The 23,565-nt window shown below is 43.8% G+C and overlaps 1 protein-coding gene and 1 pseudogene across 1 annotated transcript; one reads left to right on the top strand and one right to left on the bottom strand.

Annotated features, from left to right (window-relative positions):
- The first annotated feature begins 357 nt into the window (after nt 1–357).
- Nucleotides 358–21,951, top strand: LOC110495980 (insulin receptor substrate 2). The gene is made up of 3 exons (XM_036952479.2): nt 358–4,399; nt 4,674–5,173; nt 20,105–21,951. The coding sequence occupies exons 1-3, from the start codon at nt 1,758–1,760 to the stop codon at nt 20,107–20,109; spliced, it is 3,147 nt and encodes a 1,048-aa protein (XP_036808374.2). The 5' UTR covers nt 358–1,757; the 3' UTR covers nt 20,110–21,951.
- On the bottom strand, nt 14,454–18,215 carry LOC149975495 (zinc finger BED domain-containing protein 4-like; annotated as a pseudogene).
- Nucleotides 21,952–23,565: the final 1,614 nt, after the last annotated feature.

The following is a 23,565-nucleotide window of genomic DNA, read 5'->3' as shown; positions in this document are numbered from 1 at the left end:
TTGTGAGAAGAAGTTGAACTTCACAGTAATCATTGTTATGTAAAGGACAGCTGAAAAGTACCAGTGGCCCCAAGTGAGAGCAGGTCCCCTAGAGCCATGGCCCAGTGAGATACGAATGCCAGCCCACATAGATGGAAACAGAAAAGTCTGAGCCTTTTGTGTAAAACACTGGGGTAAATTCTGTATGGAAATGCACCATAAGACAAATCAATAAAGCAGTAGCTTTACAAACAGAGGTGTTTTTCTATGCAGGGACCATGAGCTTAGGTTAGCCTATATTAAGCACTTGTTTTTACAGCACAATGAATAACAAGTGTGTTGATGACGCATAGCCTACACACCAAATGGGAGTGGGGGGCATCATGTATCCATGACTGAGAATGTTGTGTTAGCTGAGAGGTCAACTGTGCATGCAGATTTGTATTTTAGAGAAAACAGAATAGGGCTAAGGGGTCGATTAAGTCCATTAAATGAAATAAATGGTATTAAATCTAGTCGAGTTGCTCCAGTAGGCCTATATGTAACATCCCGAGACTGGAAGTGTCTGGTGAGACTATTACTATTTTTCACGCGAGAAATAAAGTTATATCAAAAATAGCCAGACGGTGGCAGCATTTCAGGCTTTTACGCGCAATAGAAGTAAATAGAACCCCCCAAAACACATCTCATCCATCTCATCACCATCACGATGTAAATAGCCACCCTCCAACCTAAACGTGATTCCCACAGTATGACAAGCGATTAAAATTATTTTGTTGAAAAACTATCAATGTGCATAGAAACACAATTATCACAGTTCCATCTGGGAGATCAAATGCTTTAAATTGCAGGCTTGTTGATGAACCATGAGTAGAAAGTAGAAAGAATATAGAGGTCGGATACGCAGTTCTCTGCTGGACAGCGCGCAAAATATATCACAACGCACGGTTATTTAAAAGTAGGGCGATGCTTATTTAGCGATTGCGACGCTCCATGACATGCACTGCAGTCTCACAACAATGCGAATAGTGCTTAGCTACATATTGTGCATTTGATAAAGAATAAACATTCACAGTTTACCACATTATACAGGGTAGGCCTATTGTATTTCCACAGCAAAAAAATAATACAAAAATGTAATCCTCTATATTATGCACCGATGCTGAAGGCTATGCGCGTCTCTGCCAAAATGATCAGAGTGCAATGCAAGAGGCAACATCGAGCCTATTTCTGCTATGTAGAACGCCTGCATTTGGACACTTACTCGATTATTACATCGTTACAATGTAGCGGAAGGAGGCGTTCATTTGCTATTTTGATACAGTTACCCTACGTTACAGTGATGTCTGCTGTACTATATGTACATGGAAAGGAAAAACGGGTAATATAGGAGTCGGGTTTAAAAGAACAGAAGGGATGGCTATGGCTGCTGTGAGTCGGGTCCCGTTTACCAGCTGTTCGTTCATTCCACCAATGAGTTGGGCAGAATTGGCTAGATTGACAGGCACGCCTTTCCAAGGTTGCGCCGCCTTTTATGGCTGTGTAGTTTTCTTCTACTTTTTATTGCAAGCCAGAACTGGATGTAATAACGTCACATGTTGTTTTTCTCTCCAGCGCATTCACGGTGGTGTTATTTGGTGCTTAACTGTTGCAGACAGCGGGAGGAAATACCCGTCTCGGGGAATGGAATAAGTAAAGCGGATTTACATTCGTTTTTTCGGTACTTTGGAAAATAGCACGAACAACTTCTCTAAAATAAGTGAAGCGTGTGCATTAGAATGGCGAGACCTCCAACGAGTGGAGGACAGATGTTGTCTAATGTGACCAATAACAGTAATAACATTAACAAATGTGGATATCTAAAGAAACAGAAGCATGGACACAGACGTTTTTTCGTGTTGCGAGAACCCAGCGAGAGCTTTCCTGCCCGGCTGGAATACTACGAGAGCGAGAAGAAGTGGAAAAATAAGTCGGCTGCTAAAAGGGTGATACTGCTGGACTCATGTCTTTGCATAAACAAGCGAGCTGACTCTAAGCACAAACACCTCATCGCCTTTTACACCAAGGACGAATACTTTGCAGTGGCAGCCGAAAACGAGCAGGAGCAGGAGAGCTGGTTTCGAGTGTTGTCGGATATGATCGAAGAGGGGAAAGTCTATGACAGCTCCGCGTCTAATTCCACCTCTCTTTTCAGTTTCGAGGAGGCGAATTACGGTATGATCACGCCAACCACTGCCTTTTACAAGGAGGTATGGCAAGTTAATTTGAAATCCACAGGACTGGGTCAAACAAAACATTTGATAGGGGTGTTTAGGCTGTGTTTATCCAGTCGGACTATCAGCTTTGTGAAACTGAACTCGGAGGTTGCGGCTGTCAGTTTACAGCTCATGAATATCCGGAGATGTGGCCACTCTGACAGCTTTTTCTTCATCGAGGTTGGTAGGTCGGCTGTCACAGGCCCCGGTGAGCTCTGGATGCAGGCTGATGACTCGGTGGTTGCGCAAAACATCCACGAAACCATCCTGGAGGCAATGAAAGCCATGAAAGAGCTGTCCGAATTCAGACCTCGCAGTAAGAGTCAGTCGGCTAGAACCAACCCCATTTCAGTGCCCACAAGACGCAACTTGAACAATCTTCCCCCAAGTCAGATAGGGTTAGTGAGGAGGCCGAGAACAAACAGCATAGTGGCCACATCCCCAATGAGCAAGTTCACATCCTGTCGGATAAGGACTGCTAATGGGGGGGATGGCAGCATTGTCAGGCCAGTGTCTATGTCAATATCTATGAGCGGGAGTCCCACCAGTCCCCTCTCCAACCGGATCCCCCTGAGCCGGTCAAATACACTCTCCAGCGGGCGCATCTGCCAGATACTGGAGTCTAGCCTCCAGCACAGCCGCTCCTTGCCCGTCTCCAACTCCCCCCCCCCAGGTTGCAGTTCCATCTGCCTCTCTCCCATGAGTGGGACCCTCCCCACCCCTGATGCGGTCCACCGCCCCTTCAGCTGCAGTGCCTCCATCTCAGGTTCCCTCAGTGACGCAAGCTTCATGCCATGCGACGAGTACAGCTCCAGCCCAGGCGACACCTCCAGGCTCCTACCCCTCACCAGGAGTGACACCCACGACTCCCTCTCCAGCACTCCCCCCTCCTGGGAGGCCAACAACCTGTGTGGCTACATGATTATGGACAGGACGAATGACCAACAGCGGGCGTGCCAGGAGGAGGGCCTGACATTGGAGAAGGCGTACAGGAAGAGGACATACTCTCTCACCACACCACGCCAACAGAGGGTGCCCGCCCAGCTGTCGTCTGCTTCGTTGGATGAGTACACCCTATTGTGGGCTGCCCACCACACCAACAGTGAGCACCACTCCAGAAACAGCTCCATCTCTGCCTCCCCAAAGGTGTCCTACCCCAAATCCAACAGAAACAACAGCAAGGCAGACGCTTACATGCCCATGAGCCCCATGTGTGTCTCGGCTCCCAAGCAGATCATCAATCGCTGGGCCCAAATCCACCTGGACGGGGGCGGCTACCGGACCAACTCACCCAGCAGAGGAGGCTCCTTGGAGGACAGTGGCTACATGAGGATGTGGTGCAGCTCCAAGTCGTCCATTGAAAGCCCTGACAGCCGCTCGACCTACATGAACATGTCCCCTAGCAACTCTGCTTACACCACCTCGCAGACCCCCCCAGACTACTTCCTGGAGCAGCTTCCGGGTGTTGAGTCTTCCATCTACTCTGCCGACTCCCTGCCACGCCCCACCAAACTCCACCAGACTTCCAAGGAGGTGGGGAACACTGATGACCAGTACGTCCTGATGAGCCCTCAAGGCCATCAGTCGATAGGTGGGGAGTCAGATGACTACTACTCAGTGATGACCAATGCGGCCACGCTCAACTCCTCGGTGCCCTCGGCCATCAGACAGAGCCGGGGGACTGAGAGCCTGACGTCCCACCGGGGGAAGATGGGGCGACCCAACCGGCTGTCTCTCGACAGCTTTAGGATCCTGCCCAGCATGAACGAGCACCTCTTGCCCGGGGAACCCAGGAGCCCGGGCGAGTATATCAACATAGACTTCAGTGAGAGCACCAAGTACTCCTCGCCGTCAGCATCCAATGAGAGTCAGGAGTTGTCTCTGGGCTCCATCGGCAGCCAGCCAAGGTCCCCTCTCTCCGACTACGTGAACCTGCACCACATTGTCTCGCACTCACCCAAGGCCAGAGACACCCCTGCTGGACGGTTGGACACGGTCCCTGAGTCATCCCTGTGCCCTTGTCTGGATAGGGAGGCAGTGTACCATCTCCGATCGAAGAGGGAATCCAAGTGCCCCCAGAGAGGCAAGGATGAGTACACCGAGATGACATTTGGACTTGGAATGGCCAACATGCCTCCCCAGTTCGTCCCTCAGACCTCAGCAAGGTACACTCAGTACTCTAGCCATAATGTCAGTTATAAATACATTATTCAGCAAAGTTATTTGTCTAGTTATAGAAAAGCATCTCAAACTATGAATAGGATTAAGATTCCCCTGGCACGGCAGGCACTTTGTTGTGTTTGTAAGTGTATTAAGTTCAAGTGGATTGAGTTCATGATAAGTATAAAATATTTTCTATATCGCATCTATCTATGGATGTTTTGTAATAGACCATGTACTGTAATACATATTAACTCTGTTTATTATCTTCAACCCCAGTGCCAGAGAGAAGAGGCTATCCCTGGGTAAGCAGGGCCTCCCTGTCGGCATTGGGGTGTTCCTCCTTGGCGCCGTCAACCCCGTGGATCCTGACAGGGCCGCTAAGGTGATCCGGGCCGACCCCAATGGGCGCAGGCGGCACAGCTCCGAAACCTTCTCCTCTACGGCTACCGTCACCCCTGTGTTCCCCTCGTTCGCCCATGGGAATGCCAAACGCCATAGCTCGGTGGAGAACCTGTCGATACGGAGCAGCGAGGGCTCAGACGAGGAGTGTGACAGCCCCATGAGTAGAGAGACCTCTGCAGGCTTCCAGAATGGACTGAACTATATTGCCCTGAACCTAATGGAGAACCGGGACAGGGACCTGGAGGGACCTTGTTGCGAAGACCTGCCCACGGTCAGCTTTAAGCCGGCCACCAGCTGCAAGGGATCCCTCCATGGATTACACGTCACGCCGTATGTCTGTTTGGGGTTCAAGGAGGCGGCGACCACTGTCAAAGGTGAGTGATGCTCCTGTTTGTGTGTGTGTGTGTGTGTTTTAACTGCCCATTTCATGGCTGGTCAGAGTTTGTAAAGGTAGGGTTAGAGGTCTGCAGTGGTCATATACTTAAGGCAATGTTGCTAAAAACAACTTTGTCCATACTTTATATGAAGAAACATGATGATAATTAAATCAACACATTTTTAGAAATGGGAGAAAATAATTTAAATGCTTGTTGACTGGCTGCCTTAGAGACTATGAGACTTTGATGGTATGTTTGGGGTGAAAAATGTGTACAACTCTATGGTGATCATGGACATTTTAGTTTATGGCTTCCCTCATTTATACTGGAGGGTGCTGTCACTGTCAACAACAATAAGGGGTTTATATTGCATGAGAGGAAAACCTGAATGAAGGACTGGCAATGAGATAATTAAAAATTAATGTTATTTCAGTTAGTACAGCATAGGCCCCCTCCTACTACTCTTCAGCTTGCTATTCTGCCAAGTGTATTGTGATAGACGAGATAATGAAAAACACATCTTTCGAAATGGACACGTTGAGATTATTTGCTGTGGCGGCCTTGAATTTCTAATGTTTACCACCGAAGATGCGTAGGTGGTACATGTATTCAAAACGGACCTGCTGCGTGACGAATGTTGGACTTTTGAAACCACTGAAGTAAACAAGTGGTGGGTGGTTACGTAGGCACCATGACACTGCAGGACAAAATTGATTTTGGGCACCAGCCATTTTATAAAACAAGTGAGAAGTGTTTATTCTCTGTGTCATACTAATTATATTAGAAAAGACACATGAGCGAATATGGTTGATCGAATTACACACTGATATTACGCTCAGTGCGCAGGCGAGGTGTATACATGGACAGTGAAGAACGAAGGGTTTAAATAATGTCAATATAGATTAATGTCGATATAATGGCTTGTTTACATTAAACTTACATTGATCTCCTATTGAGAAGCACATTTTTATAGCAATTATCATTGCATTACATGTTTAATATATTGCGCAATGGCATCACCTTTAGGCTTGGGTGGTATACCATATACCAGGGTATTTGTAAATAGCCACAGGATGGTTTTTCATTACCGTCAATACTGTTTAAACAATTTCTTGGAATAACAATTTTAAAAAAGTGAATATTTGTAGCTACTTTTTAAGTAAATACCTGCAGTCAACTTGTGCAATACATTAGGAGATAAAGAACATTGCATTCTTAATTTCACAAGCTACATTTTTATGAAGCTTATGGTAGTACCCAGTCACGTGTCACGTGGTGTTTCACTACAAGTATGGAGTCATAACAATGTGAACGAGTGTAAGCATCTTCTGACAGGTGTTTGGTTTCATCAGGTCTCTGGCAGCTTTGTGTTCTCGGGGAAACCAGATAACCAAGGTGGGATCCAGACAGGAGGAGTCTGAATGTAGACGCCTTCTGATAGTGTCTGAAGGTCACAACACTCAAAACAGGTTTTAACACACCTTACAGTTTATCATAACATAATTTATTAACCCTTTAAACGATATAAGGCCTTGGTTTAACCTTCTTCAGAACCACACATGCCGAGATCATCCATTCACCTACTCTGCATCTCACAAAGACACAGTGGTTGGAACCAAAAATCGCAAATATGAACTTATCAGGACAGATTTCCATCGGTCTAATGTCCATTGCTCGTGTTTCTTGACCCCAGCAAGTCCCTTCTTCTTATTGGTGTCCTTTAGTAATGGTTTCTTTGCAGCAATTCAACCATGAAGGCCTGATTCACGTAATCTCCTCTGAACAGTTGATGTGTCTGTTACTTGAACTCTGAAGCATTTATTTGGGCTGTAATCTGAGGTGCAGTTAACTCTAATGAACGTATCCTCTGCAGCAGAGGTAACTCTGGGTCTTCCTTTCCTGTGGCGGTCCTCATGAGAGCCAGTTTCATTATAGCGCTTGATGGTTTTTGCGACTGCACTTGAAGACCTTCATGTCTTAAAGTAATGATGGACTGTCGTTTTTCTTTGCTTATTTGAGCTGTTCTTGTCATTATATGGACTTGGTCTTTTACCAAATAGGGCAAGCTTCTGTATACCCTCCTACCTTATCACAACACAACTGATTGGCTCAAATGCATTTAGAAAGAAAGAAATTCCACAAAATGAACTTTTAACAAGGCACATGTTTTAATTGAAATGCATTCCAGATGACTACCACATGAAGCTGGTTGAGAGAATGCCAAGAGTGTGCAAAGCTGTCATCAAGGCATAGGGTGGCTACTTTGAAGAATCTCAAATGTAAAATATATTGGTTACTACATGATTCCATGTGTTATTTTATAGTTTTGATGTCCTCACTAGTATTCTACAATGTGGAAAATAGTAAAAATAAAGACAAACCCTTGAATGAGTAGGTGTGTCCAAACTTTTGACTGGTACTGTACATCTACTGTAATAACACTTTTCACGTTATTCATTCATAAATACTCACCTGCAGAACTTGTATGCAACTCCTTCAGAGATCTGTTTAGGAAAGTGCTGTGAGAATGCTGTACTCAAAGTAGGGATCCAGCCTAAGAAAGCTAGAACATCTTGTCAGTGTTTTTATGACACATCAGCCCTAGGCACTGCCTGTTCCTTCCATGCCTCAGTCAGAAAAGCAGACAGGCAATAAAACATGCTGCAGCCCCAAACACGCGTCACTAAATCATCCAAGGCATATCCCAGGTCCATCTGACTGTCCTGGTGTCACTCAGTTTTCTGGCCCAGAATAGTCCCTGTGGTGGCTATAAACAAACCAATGTTCCAGTCTCGGGGGCAAGGCACACGGAGTCAGTGTTTTGGCAGTCATTCACTCATTGTAGCTTGTAAACATTGAGGTGCAGGAGACTTTTTGACAGGTGAGGTTTTTTTTAGTTGCTTGCACTTTTATCAAACAGTGTGTTTGAAAGAGAGAGCGAGAGCGTATGTGACTGTTTCTCTGTGTGTGAGGCCTCATCCATGTGCGGGTCCCTTGGAGAAGGCATCCACGCCAATGTCTTTCATGTATTTGGCTAGTCACTAGTCGCTCCGCAGGTCAGAATAACAAGTGAGCTCGTTGTTTACTAGACGCCAGGTAATGACGAAGTGTCACGTTCGGAATTCCTGTCTGTGTTGCAAAGGCTGCTGGGAGGAACGGGTCAACTGAACATACATTATTATCCTAAACTCCCTAGTCCATGCTGATGATAAGCATACGCCACCCAGGCCTCCCGGTTGGCGCAGTGGTTAAGGGCGCTGTACTGCAGCGCCAGCTGTGCCACCAGAGACAACCGGCCGCGACCGGGAGGTCCGTGGGGCGACGCACAATTGGCCTAGCGTCGTTCGTGTTAGGGAGGGTTTGGCCGATAGGGAAATCCTTGTCTCATCACGCACCAGCGACTCCTGTGGCGGGCCGGGCGCAGTGCGCGCTAACCAGGGTTGCCAGGTGTACGGTGTTTCCTCCGACACATTGGTGCGGCTGGCTTCCGGGTTGGATGGCGCTGTGTTAAGAAGCAGTGCGGCTTGGACGCATGACTTTCAACCTTCGTCTCTCCCAAGCCCGTACGGGAGTTGTGGCGATGAGACAATATAGTAGCTACTAAACAATTGGATACCACGAAATTGGGGAGAAAATGGGGTAAATTTAAAAAAAACTTTTTTTTATAACATTTAAAAAAAAAGATAAGCATACCCATAATGTTATGAAGCCACCCCCATTCTTGAAAATATGAAGAGCGGTACTCTGGAATATATTGTGTTGAGTTGCCCCAAACATAACACTTTGTATTCAGGACAATTTTTTTGCAGTTTTACTTTAAGATGCCTGCTTTGAAATATTTGTATTCTGTGCAGGCATCCTTCTTTTCACTCTGTCATTTAGGTTAGTATTGTGGAGTAACTACAATCCATCCTCAGTGTTCTCCTATCACAGACATTAAACTCTGTAACTGTTTTAGTCACCATTGGCCTCATGGTGAAATCCCTGAGTAGTTTTCTTCCTCTACGGCAAGTTAGGAGGGGCGCAGGTATCTTTTGTAGTGACTGGGTGTTGGAGACATTGGAAAACCTCCTTGGTCTTTGTGTTTCAATCTATGTTTTGAAATTCACTGCTCGACTGAGGGGCCTTACAATTATATGTATGTGTGGAGATGAGGTAGTCATTCAAAAATCATGTTAAACACTATTATTTCACAGTCCATGCAACTTATTATGTGACTTCTTATGCACATTTTGCCGAAACAATGAGGATAAATACTTATTGACTCAAGACATTTCAGCTTTTATTAATTTGTAAAAATGTCCAAAAACAATTATATTTTGACATTATTGGGTATAGGCCAGTGACCCAAAATCTCAATGTAATTAATTTTAAATGTATGCTACAACAAAACAAAATGTGGAAAAATAACTTGTGGAAGAACTTGACTGGCCTGCACAACCCCATCGAACACGTTTTGGGATGAATTGGAACGCCGACTGTGAGCCAGGCCTAATTTCCCAACATCAGTGCCCGACCTCACTAATGCTCTTGTGGCTGAATGGAAGCGAGTCCACTCAACAATGTTCCAACATCTAGTGGAAAGCCTTCCCAGAAGAGTGGAGGCTGTTCTAGCAACAAAAGGGGAACCAATTCCATATTATTGCCCATGATTTTGGAATGAGATGTTCGACGAGCAGGTGTTCACATATCTTCGGTGACTTCTTGCTAGTCAGAGGCCTAATACGGTGTCTATCTTTAACTTCAAAGCCACACATTGAGGGAGAGAGACATGGCAGTTTTGCTATGTACAATGTACCAACTCAGCCATCCCAGGTATTTAGAGCCTCCGACACCATGTGCGTCTGCCTGAAATGCCAACACAGGGTTGTTTACGGATAAACGGCGCCCCTCAGACAGACTCCCGAACTTCCCCCTCCGTCACTATCAATCAGTCAAAGGACTTGGGCCTCGGCGGTGACATTGTTGATGGATAGATATTTTGCGTGATTATCCAGATGACAGTTGGTTGCATAAATAGAAAGGTCACAGAACAGTCACTGTGTTTAATTTCTACCTTATCGGCAGGCCAGGGCACGTGGGCACCAACTCTGTTTACCTCTGTGTACTAATGTATGCTAATGTAAATCCTATCACAATGACCTGAGAGTGTGCTAATGTGAGCTAACCCCATGACCTGGGTGCTCATCGTAGGTGAACAAGGTGTTCAGAGATTAATAGAAGTGGCAGGCAGAGGTTTAGGGATGTCTCTTCCTCTCTGGAGACTAATAGCCTTTTATCTGATCAGGTCTGTCTTGTTTTTCAATCCCCCTCTCTCTCATTTGACATCACTCTCTGTGATTTGACGTCAGGTGTTTTGCCCTAATGGCTGGCAGCAACGAGGGTAAACACCCAGAGTGTTTTTGTGTGCGGACACACACGTGCGGACACACACTTGGGCCTCCTTGAGAGGAGAGTGAGTGCTCCTATGAGCGGCGCTTGGTGAAAACTGCAAACTCTTCTTGAGTGATGGCAGATGGCTCTGCATCCGGGAGGAAGGGGGGGTAATGCACCTGCCATGCACCACTATCTCCCCGTCAACCCCCACCTTTGTCCCCTCCTCCACCCCCACTACCTCCACCTTATTACCGATGGACCACAAGCATGTAGCACACGTGGCTCTGTCCCAAATTGCACCCTTATATGATACACTACTTTTTGACAGAGTGCAATTGGCCCTGTCAAAAGTAGTGCACTACATAGAGAATAGGGTGCTATTTGGGACACAAGCCACAAGAGCAGCAGTCACTGGTGAGTACTGGACAGTGCGTTGCACGACAGTCATGTCAGGCTAGCACCACCCACTACTATACATGAATGACTAAACACTAGGGCTGGACATATAGAAAATAAATTATCACTATATATACAGTGCCTTGAACTTTTCAACCTTTTGCCACATTTCAGGCTTCAAACATAAAGATATAAAACTGTATTTTTTTGTGAAGAATCAACAACAAGTGGGACACAATCATGAAGTGGAACGACATTTATTGGATATTTCAAACTTTTTTAACAAATCAAAAACTGAAAAATTGGGCGTGCAAAATTATTCAGCCCCCTTAAGTTAATACTTTGTAGCGCCACCTTTTGCTGCGATTACAGCTGTAAGTCGCTTGGGGTATGTCTCTATCAGTTTTGCACATCGAGAGACTGACATTTTTTTCCCATTCCTCCTTGCAAAACAGCTCGAGCTCAGTGAGGTTTGATGGAGAGCATTTGTGAACAGCAGTTTTCAGTTCTTTCCACAGATTCTCGATTGGATTCAGGTCTGGACTTTGACTTGGCCATTCTAACACCTGGATATGTTTATTTTTGAACCATTCCATTGTAGATGTTGCTTTATGTTTTGGATCATTGTCTTGTTGGAAGACAAATCTCCGTCCCAGTCTCAGGTCTTTTGCAGACTCCATCAGGTTTTCTTCCAGAATGGTCCTGTATTTGGCTCCATTCATCTTCCCATCAATTTTAACCATCTTCCCTGTCCCTGCTGAAGAAAAGCAGGCCCAAACCATGATGCTGCCACCACCATGTTTGACAGTGGGGATGGTGTGTTCAGCTGTGTTGCTTTTACGCCAAACATAACGTTTTGCATTGTTGCCAAAAAGTTCAATTTTGGTTTAATCTGACCAGAGCACCTTCTTCCACATGTTTGGTGTGTCTCCCAGGTGGCTTGTGGCAAACTTTAAATGACACTTTTTATGGATATCTTTAAGAAATGGCTTTCTTCTTGCCACTCTTCCATAAAGGCCAGATTTGTGCAATATACGACTGATTGTTGTCCTATGGACAGAGTCTCCCACCTCAGCTGTAGATCTCTGCAGTTCATCCAGAGTGATCATGGGCCTCTTGGCTGCATCTCTGATCAGTCTTCTCCTTGTATGAGCTGAAAGTTTAGAGGGACGGCCAGGTCTTGGTAGATTTGCAGTGGTCTGATACTCCTTCCATTTCAATATTATCGCTTGCACAGTGCTCCTTGGGATGTTTAAAGCTTGGGAAATATTTTTGTATCCAAATCCGTCTTTAAACTTCTTCACAACAGTATCTCGGACCTGCCTGGTGTGTTCCTTGTTCTTCATGATGCTCTCTGCGCTTTTAACGGACCTCTGAGACTATCACAGTGCAGGTGCATTTATACGGAGACTTGATTACACACAGGTGGACTGTATTTATCATCATTAGTCATTTAGGTCAACATTGGATCATTCAGAGATCCTCACTGAACTTCTGGAGAGAGTTTGCTGCACTGAAAGTAAAGGGGCTGAATAATTTTGCACGCCCAATTTTTCAGTTTTTGATTTGTTAAAAAAGTTTGAAATATCCAATAAATGTTGTTCCACTTCATGATTGTGTCCCACTTGTTGTTGATTCTTCCCCAAAAAATACAGTTGTATATCTTTGTTTGAAGCCTGAAATGTGGCAAAAGGTCGCAAAGTTCAAGGGGGCCGATTACTTTCGCAAGGCACTGTGTATATATATATATATATATATATAACACACACACACACACAGTGGGGCAAAAAAGTATTTAGTCAGCCACCAATTGTGCAAGTTCTCCCACTTAAAAAGATGAGTATTTGAAAATAAGTATTTGGTCACCTACAAACAAGCAGGATTTCTGGCTGTCACTTACCTGTAACTTCTTCTTTAAGAGGCTCCTCTTTCCTCCACTCGTTACCTGTATTAATTGCACCTGTTTGAACGTATCAGTATAAAAGACACCTGTCCACAACCTCAAACAGTCACACTCCAAACTCCACTATGGCCAAGACCAAAGAGCTGTCAAAGGACACCAGAAACAAATTGTAGACCTGCACCAGGCTGGGAAGACTGAATCTGCAATAGGTAAGCAGCTTGGTTTGAATAAATCAACTGTGGGAGCAATTATTAGGAAATGGAAGACATACAAGACCACTGATAATCTCCCTCGATCTGGGCTCCACGCAAAATCTCACCCCGTGGGGTCAAAATGATCACAAGAATGGTGAGCAAAAATCCCAGAACCACACGGGGGGACCTAGTGAATGACCTGCAGAGAGCTGGGACCAAAGTAACAAAGCCTACCATCAGTAACACACTACGCCGCCAGGGACTCAAATCAAGACGTGTCCCCCTGCTTAAGCCAGTACATGTCCAGGCCCGTCTGAAGTTTGCTAGAGAGCATTTGGATGATCCAGAAGAAGATTGGGAGAATGTCATATGGTCAGATGAAACCAAAATATAACTTTTTGGTAAAAACTCAACTCGTTGTGTTTGGAGGACAAAGAATGCTGAGTTGCATCCAAAGAACACCATACCTACTGTGAAGCATGGGGGTGGAAACATCATGCTTTTTGGGCTGTTTTTCTGCAAAGGGATCAGGACGACTGATCCGTGTAAAGGAAAGAATAAATGGGGCCATGTATCGTGAGATTTTGAGTGAAAACCTCCTTCCATCAGTAAGGGCATTGAAGATGAAACGTGGCTGGGTCTTTCAGCATGACAATGATCCCAAACACACCGCCCGGGCAACGAAGGAGTGGTTTTGTAAGAAGCATTTCAAGGTCCTGGAGTGGCCTAGCCAGTTTCCAGATCTCAACACTATAGAAAATCTTTGGAGGGAGTTGAAAGTCTGTGTTGCCCAGCAACAGCCCCAAAACATCACTGCTCTAGAGGAGTTCTGCATGGAGGAATGGGCCAAAATTCCAGCAACAGTGAGTGAAAACCTTGTGAAGACTTACAGAAAATGTTTGATCTCTGTCATTGCCAACACAGGGTATAACAAAGTATTGAGAAACTTTTGTTATTGACCAAATACTTATTTTCCACCATAATTTGCAAATAAATTAATTAAAAATCCTACAATGTGATTTTCTGGATTTTTTTTCTCATTTTGTCTGTCATAGTTGAAGTGCACCTATGATGAAAATTACAGGTCTCATCTTTTTAAGTGGGAGAACTTGCACAATTGGTGGCTGACTAAATACTTTTTTGCCCCACTGTGTGTGTGTGTGTGTGTATATATATATATATATATATATATATAACACTTTTTTTAATGTAATAACGATAATTATCACGATATTAATCAAATGTTTTAAAGGTTCATATCTGCTTCAGACTCAAGAATGCCTGAACAAACCAAAGGCTTTAATGTTTCTTATTTATTGTCAGAAGTAGAACTCACAAATAAACCGTTACAATTCATGAGTAATAAAAAATAAAATAGTGCAAGTCAATATGCATTATTACTGTTAGCCTAGTGGCACATCACAGTTGAAGTTGGGGTAGTTTCTAGAAAGACAAGTCTGTCTATGGTCTCTGGCTTTAAAGCTGCCCTATGGCAGGTCAGCTGTGCTAAAAACACATTCTGAGCGGGAGCTGGTCGCAGGAATTCACAGGTAGCGCTTTGCCAGGTGGCTGACTTTGGGAAAGTTTTTTTGGTGGATCTTCCACCAGTCCAGTGGATTGGCTTCACTGTCAGCATCAGGACACTGAAGGTAGCAGCTGAGTTCCTTTTCTACCAGCTGGATTTCAGTGAGACCTGTGGTAGTGGAGAATGGCTTTTTGAAAAAACTGCCCAGTGACTTTCTCTTTTTAGCTGGCAGTTGTGGTGAAGCAGCAGCAGCATTGTCTCCCTGTGCTGGGCTTGGGTTTTCATGTCCCTCATTGACCATCTCTGAGACAGCTCTTGCTTTTATGTGGCCCACCTTCTCCTCTTTGATATAAATGTGTTTTAAACTGAGGGTCAACCAACGTGGCTCATCTGTGGCTAGGTCATCATATTTCTCGTTCAGATAGTCCATGACTATTGTTTTGATGGTTTGGGTGAGCTCTGTTTCACCATCATCAGGTTTCATGACCTCTGTATTGAATAGGTGTAACACTAGCTTCAGCTAAGACACACTGACATAAGACTCACCAGACAGAGCATCTGTGAATTCTAGGAGTTGGGTCAATGCCTGGTTAATGGACTCGAACGTCTATATCTGTATAGGTGGGAGCTAAGCGCCGGGTCTTCTTGTCACTGGACAAGACCTGAGAAATGGCTTTATCCTGCTCCAGTACTCTGCACCACCTTTTGACTTGATCCCCACTCTGTCACCAATTTGTGCTGGGGTAGGTTGTGTTCTTTTTGAGCAACTTGTCACGCCCTGGTCTTAGTATTCTGTGTTTTCTTTATTAATTTGGTCAGGCCAGGGTGTGACATGGGTTTTTTTATGTGGTGTGTTTTGTCTTGGGGTTTTGTTAGGTATTAGGTTTGTGGCTTAGTGGGGGTATCTAGCATAGTCTATGGCTGTCTGGAGTGGTTCTCAATCAGAGGCAGGTGTTTATCGTTGTCTCTGATTGGGAACCATATTTAGGCAGCCATATTCTTTGAGTGTTTCGTGGGTGATTGTTCCTGTCTCTGTTTGTGCACCAGTATAGGCTGTTAGGTTTTTTCGTTACGTTTATTGTTTTTGAACTGTTCGTGTTTCATCTTTATTAAACATGAATAGAAACCACGCTGCATTTTGGTCCGCTTCTCTTTCAACTCAAGAAAACCGTTACACAACTGCCAGGTCTCTCTTCTTTTTCCATGAATAGGAAAAGGCACCTACCACTTTCTTACACACTCCAATTGCGCGATCCACCCCTTTGTCTCTACCCACTCTCTAAGAGAAATCAAGAGATTTTAATAAAATGTTAAAATAACAATAATCCCTTTAGTTATGTACAAATGTAATATTTAACTTAATCAGTTGATGAAAAAAATGCACATTTAGTTTAATTTATCCAATCACTTCAAAATGCACAATTGACAAGGTTACTTGACCAATGGCCAAGTGCAGATGCTGTCCAAAACATTTCAGTCTAGTCCATTTGTTGATTTGAGCGGCTTTCGCCACGTTCGCACCACTATCCGTTGTAATGCAGACCTGTCTGTCTTGACTGAGTCTCCAGAAGGCGAGAGCATCAATGAGCCCCTCTGCTTATAGCTTCACCCATGTGGTCGTCGGGAATGTATGATGTTTGAAGGCATTTATTTATAAGATTCCACTCTTTGTCAGTATAGAAAGGCTCGGACATGCGACTAGACCACAGATCGGTAGTAGTAGCAAAATACGTAATATCTGTCTTGAGCTGTTCCTCAACTTTTTCCCTACACTCGGCGTAGTTTAGGCAGTGCGGTGTGAGAGAAATGTTTGCTGCCAGGGAGCACGTACCTGCGGTCAATTAAATTGATAAGCCTCTTGAAACCTTCATTTTCAACTGTGCTAATTGGTAGCATGTCTTTAGCAATGCAATGCATAATAGCATTTGTGATGTCTTTGTCTTTTTGATGTTTGCTTGTAACGCTGTCAGTGTTGACTGCTTCGGGCAAACATCCCTAGATTGGCTGGTGCTTGAGGGGCGTTTATCAATATCGTGACGCAAACTCAAACTTCCTGCTTTGTTGCAAAGAGTAATTTTGCTTCAGATGGTGAAAAAGTTTTGTCGTATTACCAGACTTGGTAGCCCCCTGTCTACGGCACAATTTGCACCGAACATTGCTCTGCTCTTTGTCGGACTTCAAAAAGCCAAACCACTTCCAAATAACTGAAACAGTTGAACCCTTTTTATCAATTATTTCTTTGTTGGAAGCTGCTCCTTCTCCATGGCTATCACTGCCACTGTTTTCACCTACATCACTCATTTTTCGTGGTTAATAGTGGCTACTCCATCACTCAAGGTGCTAAGTGGTTTTTAGTGGGAGTATACCTCTCCAAGTGCATATTGTCACTTCTCCGCATGTTCCTGAAACATCACAGAGGTGAAATGGACTGTTGTACCTAATTACTCTATATCGACATTATGGAAAATTAATCTAAACGTTTTATATTGTTATTGAGGGAAGTAATTACCTCAATAATTATTGATATTGATTTATTGCCCAGCCCTACTGCACACCATGTGCTGCCTCTGTTGCTGCTGCAGGTGCAGCCCAGGGGCCAATCTAATGTCCATCAACCTGGGGAGGGGTACGGGGGGGGTTGAGGTGGGGGGGATGAAGCCGTAGCCAGTAGCTCACTCTCTAGCACAGCTCTCTCAGATATCCATCCTGTCCGTGACTGTGAATCAGAGCCGCGATTGGTCTTCATCTCCAGATTGCGTGTTGAATCGGATGTGATCAAAGATCATCATCATTTGTCAGTGCTGCTTTTGGTTTAGAACACCCAAATACAGTAGAATAGTGGAACATCCCGCACGCCAGATGCAGATTATTTTCGCTCTGGGCCAGGCCAAGTGTGTGTGTTACGGGTTTGTTCTTGCACAACACACTCCCCTCCCCACCTTTTACTTTCTCTCTATTGCTCAGAGAGTAGAAGTCAGGGAGCATGCTCAATGAGGCTCTGCTTTCATTGCAAAAGAAATTGAGATATTAGAGGCAGTTCGACCCTCCCTCTCCTCTCTTGATTTGTCTCCCCCTCTGCTCCCGCTCTTTTCCGCGGGCTTATTTTCTCACTCTTTCCTGCTCTTTTCCTATTCTCTCTTTCCTCTTTTGGTGTTCTTTTCTATCCTTGTAGTTTTTTGCTTACTCTGTGCTAACGCTCTTTTCATGTTTCTCTCTTTCACACTCTGTTTAGTATCACACACAAACATCCCCTCCAAACACACGCACTGCTGCGTCAGAGTTTCCAGCAGGTGGCGGTTGCAGTGCAGACGCTGTGACACGGTGACTAAACTAGGCCAGGATGTTCCCGGCGCCAGATAACCCACGCGGCAGGCGTCGCCAGGCAGCACTCCCTTACATTTAGCCTCAGCCGCTGCAGCCAGGGTTAGAGTTAGAGATGAGATTACACACCGTGTGTGGCTGGGGATTAGACACCGCAGCCGTGTCCAGGTTGCTCGTTATGGAGGTGGGATGAAAGGGTGTGTGCATACACTCTCAATCTCTGTCTCTCTCTCTGCCTTAGACTCACATTAACACACACCATCTTCCAAAACCATTCACAAATTTGCTTTAGTTGTTAGCTGCACTGCAGTTCAGTTTCGACATTGTAAACTGCCGAAGCCCACCATAGTGGCATGTGTATTATATGTGAATAAGCAGTCTATGAGATGTACAATCACTGAACAGCAACATATCAGAGCCTTTGCAGTGAGGTACAAGGCTCTCTGCCCCAACCGTGCCCTCTGTAATACGGTTTGCAGGGCCACTCTGCTCTCCAAGCCCCCATCATCGCTGGCCGGGCCCAATTCTGGAAGACCCAGATGGCATAGAGGAGCTCCACAGCTGGTGCTTTATCCCCCTACTGCAGTACTCCTAACCCCCCTCCTCCCTCCTCAGCCCCTACAAAGCTGCTGCTGCTTGCTTGGCGTGATGGCGTCCCAAACGCATCGCCCCACTGAGCCATAATAATAATAGCCCTCCTTTTTCTTGATCTCCTTATTGTTATTGTTATGATAATCATTATTATAACAAGTAATGTCATTATCATTAGTTGGCTTAGTATAGCAACCTTGTGTAGCCACCATCGAGCTGTAGGCCTAAGTGCATCCTGTTTAGTCTTAGGCCAAAGTAAGTTATGGTATTATGTTTCAATACTTACATTACTGTAGCGTATATACTGTATCAATCATTAATTAATTCATGTTATCACACAGCATACAAGTCATTCATGATTTAAAATGCAATCAACCCTTTAGATTTAAAATAAAATAGCAAAGTGACTCTTGAATAATTAGCATAAACAATAAATAAACATGCATTTTGGAAATTGCATTCACTAATGATTGCGACTGATTTTAGACTTTGCTGTAATAAAGGCTTTACAACAACAACAAAAAAGACTCTGGTATGCTTGTAATTTATTTAGTGTTGTTTACATTGTTCCAAACAGTCAGAGAAAATATATTGTAATCAAACAGCACCTGTTTGGCAATTGGCACACATAATATGCACTCAGTGCTTGCTCCTTAACTTTTATTTTTCTTCATCTCCAGTATTTTCCATAACTAGTCAAATTTATTCCAAAGTCTGACTTCCCCTTTACCTCCTTAGCAACCTAAACATTCCCCCATTTTCGAGTTCATTTGTCAAGTCCTCTGCATCCATTTTGGTGTCACACGTGTTCTGAGTTTGTTGAATTTATTGATGTGATTATGATATGCTATAGGTCAGGCCCTATTGGTCACATGCATGCGATGCATACATGTGTTATATACAGAGAGCAAGGGTTGAGGGAATAGAGAATGTTTTTCCTAAACAAATGAGGGATTTCGGTAAAATACTTTTTCAGCAAGTCACACAGCCACTCGCTGTGGGGTTTTTTGTAACACCGGCAGAACGTTTGAACCCTGCACAATCAAATCAGTTGCGGTTGGACTCCTTCTAGTCGTGTGTGCGCGAGAGCCGTACTACGCACACTTGCTGTTCCGGTTGTCTAGATTTTTTTTTTTTTACCCCAACAGCTACAGATATAGGATCTTAATATGAGCTACAGCAGGAGAATAATCCTGCAGTAACAGGAAATGTGGATTATAGTTGAGCAGGAAATTTCTCCCCAACAAAAGACTGATCAAATTAAGATCCTACATCTATAATTCGGAGTGTGTTGTTCTGACACACAAACAGGCTCAACAGTGTAATCTCTCCGAGGATGGAATGAATGGTAACAGGAGTCTGTTTTACATCTATCCCTCTCCAAATGTCAGATATAACTGTGGGATTTTTGGTCTATAAGAGTTGTTTGTGGTAGCAGTGGAAACTAAGAACCCTAATTTGAGGTAGTTTGGCTAACATAAGATATTTCTAAGAAATCCAAGAATTTCTAAGCTAATTGCAGTCTGTATTGACTCAAAGCGCTATGTAATGCAATGATACTTAACATGCTCTTCCCTCTCTTTCGCTCTTTCATTCTTAACCCCCCCCCCCCCCCCCCCAAGACTGAACAGGACAGTGAACGATCCAAGCCCTCATCATCCATGCTCTGAGATGGACAGTCATACATTGGGGTGACCGAGACAACCTGCTGCTGTAAATAAACTTGAGAAGTAAGGCTGTGACCCAACAAACATCCCCACCATGACTAACTCCCTCGCCCATGGACGGGAATCCTAACACTGGTGCTGTCCCAGAGACTCTGTACTAAAAAGGAGATGGGGCCAGAGGCTCCTGTATATGGGGGACCCCTGTATGTGTCTAGAGGCTATATTTCTGGCTCTGTTTATTTGTTTTGAATTTTCCCTCTCGTTTTTGGTTTTGTCTCGTGGAATGTGAGTAGCCTGTCTGTTGACCCACAAGACAGGACATGTAAGGCACAGTACTTACACCCTCCTCAAAAGATTAGTCAACAACCCCCCCCCCCCCCCCCAACAACACACAGCACGCATATAATATTTATTTACTTACATGAGTATGGATGGGTCGAAGTTTGTTTGTGTAAAAGCAGACACCATGATAGTTTCAGTAACACATTCGCTAGCAAACCATTTAAAATAATCCAATCCCTAACTCAGAAAGAGCAAGGCCGCATACTGAGTAATGTGTGTATATTTAGGTTGTATTTATTTTGGAATGTTTCATAAAGACCAACCCAAAGCCTACGGTCTTTACTGTGTCTTTGTTGTGCCTTACAAATACAAACAATCTGATTTATTCTTCTGCTATTAAAGTATTTTTTTAATTCTAATTTCATGCAATATGATACTATTTAAGAGCATTTATTACTAGTTCCAATTATGAGGTGAGAAATATTTTTTTAAGTACATTCATGTAGTAAGAATGCAAAGATGTTGGTCTGTGGCACCAAACGGAAGAAAATGGACTGAAACAAGGGAAGACTACTTGGACATATACTGTAAATGTTTGGAGGCTTTTACTACCCAGTTTTCTCTCACATTTCTCACAACTCGTTAGATTGTAACAAACTAGAGACACATCTGAATGTAGTAGAAACGACCATTGAAAATTAAGTGGGAGGGGGAGACATTTATCAAACTGTATTATTTAATATGTACTACACTTATGAAGTATTTCCTCAAAGGCTTTTTTTGTGTAGATTATGTACATAAGAGTTTATCTGAAATAGGATGTCGATTGTGAAGATACATTTAGTCATGTTGCAATGAAATTACTAAACAATGTAAAGAAAATGTTTTTGGATTGTAATGTATGACTTTACCCCCTCACATTTACTTGTGAATAAGTCTTTAATATTTAAAGAGAATTACCTTCAGTATATTTAGTTATCTTTGCCTTGTTGACAACACTTTACCCACATGGCATATTCAATAGTGAAACACATTAACTTAGTTTGTAACCAAATGTACACATTGTTGATTTATATTTTACGTTTTTGAACAAAGGAAACTATTTTGATCTTTGTATACCTTTCTACCTACTTTTTATGCTTTTTTTTGTCACTGGAGACATATAGTGTATATATATTCAACAGTGCACTCACTTTTAGTGTATGTCTACTGTTTCTTACTCGAAGATTGAAATGTGAACTATACTGAGATGGCACAGATTGAACATGTCTTCATAAAAACTGATTGTGATGCTCTAAAGAGATTTTTAATTGTATTAGTCAGTATCACCAACTAACACTTTTTTGTTGTCTCAAATGGCATCCTATTTCCTATGTAGTGTACTACTTTTGACCAGAGCCCAATAGGGCTCTGGTCAAAAGTAGTGCACTATGTAGGAAATAAGGTGGCATTTGGGACTCAGTGGACAAACTTATGTAATGGGTTGAAACGAAAAGAGAACCCTCCTTCCCATCAGGATATTCCAGGCGTCTGTGTATTTCTGCTGCTTGAAAAATGTATCCTATTTAGGAGGCCATAGAAAACTCATTCAGCAAATAACTTCCTTCCTGGTTAGTGTCTGACTCAGGGCTTAATTGGGCAGCCAGAGAGGGTCAAGAGGGTTCTCTCTCACTCACGCTACAACACTCACATCAATAGGCCAACTGCTCCAGTTCTCAACCGTAGTGCACAGAGTACTCGGCTCTATTGTCCCTGTGGAGGCTCTATCCCTCCTAGGTACGCTTGATGGGACAAACAACATGCCACTGCGAAAAAATGCGTAACAGAGACCATGTCCTCTCTCCATTCAGAAGATACCTGCACATTTGCATCCCCATAACTCCCATCGGGATATTCTTGGGCTTTTTAGTATCGTTGCCTTTTCCTGCTGCCTGCAAACATTTCCCCTTTTAGAAGGAGACCATAGGAAGCTCATGTTCAGCAAATGACTTCCTTCCTGGTTAGTATCGGACAAGGCATAATAAGGCAGCCAGAAAGGGTCGTGCAGTACTAGATGACTGGAGCTCAGAAGCCAGGAGGTCAGGCAGTCTTATGCAATGCCTGTCATCATATCAAGTACAAAGTGTTCCATACCCCCACTGAGCTACTGTTCTGTTCCAGTCTCACAGGCCCTGTTTATGGACATATTTTTTTCAAACTACAGCAGGAAAGAAAGGATGGATAAGAATATAGAATAAAGGGCGCCTTCAGTCTTCTTTGAGAGAGCGTGTTGTATGACCGCTGGTGGAGTGTGTTGGGGAAATAGTTTCTTCTGATCATTTTATCAGCATCTGGAGGATATGGGAAAACATAATTGTTTTTCCGCTGCTGCATATATACACACACAAAAATGACAACCAAATAACCGAATCCTTTCTCGGTCTCATTCTCTTTTGCTCTCACACCTACGCACCCAGCTGAGAGGAACACTGAAACACAAATAGAACCCCCGCAACCCCAGCTGCCTTGGTTTTCTTTTGACCCTGGGGCTCGACTGGAGGTTCAACCACACGACCGAATGTGGTCAAAAAGCACTGACCTCCACAAAAGGACCACACCACGACCTCAGAGTGACAGTGACATTTGGCCCATCAAATTAAGCTTCCTTCAAGGGTCCTTCAAATTCTCTCCATCTCCCAACATCTGGTCATTTTAACTCCACTGCTAAATCAGAGTTTTCCAAACAGTTCCAGACCATTAACTAAAGAATACACATCCACCATCCTTCCATCTGCCTTTTCAGGCTTTCAACTTACTCTTGAAAGTTGCAATAATAGAATGCACAGGGTGCATTTTCAAAATTGGGAAGTGCATGAGGAGTTTTCCTCGTCATGTTGGTCATGGCAGACCTTAGAGATGATTTATTAATGTCCAGATCAACTGCCCACTTGCCACAGATGTCAGTTCAATGTCTATTTTTGATTTAATTTGTTAACTAATGTGAATTTAATGTGAAATCAACAAAAATTACACAATGACATTGGATTTAGGTTCAAAGTTGGGTGAAAAAAATATGAAATTCCCAAACTCCCAAGTGGCTCAGCGGTCTAAGGCACTGCATCTTAGTGCTTAGAGGAGTCGTTTTGGTCAATTTC

Source organism: Oncorhynchus mykiss, chromosome 18, assembly GCF_057628025.1.
Source record: "Oncorhynchus mykiss isolate SJ-2025 chromosome 18, ASM5762802v1, whole genome shotgun sequence".
NCBI classification, from domain to species: Eukaryota; Metazoa; Chordata; class Actinopteri; order Salmoniformes; family Salmonidae; genus Oncorhynchus; species Oncorhynchus mykiss.
The sequence above is the reverse complement of the archived record's forward strand: the minus strand, read 5'-3'. Positions and strand labels throughout refer to the sequence as shown.

Bases quoted from the DNA above. Each gene is read 5' to 3' on its own strand.
- LOC110495980 (XM_036952479.2), top strand. From the start codon at position 1,758: ATGGCGAGACCTCCAACGAGTGGAGGACAGATGTTGTCTAATGTGACC. The intron at 4,400-4,673 runs GTACACTCAGTA...CTTCAACCCCAG, and splicing joins GTCCCTCAGACCTCAGCAAG to TGCCAGAGAGAAGAGGCTAT.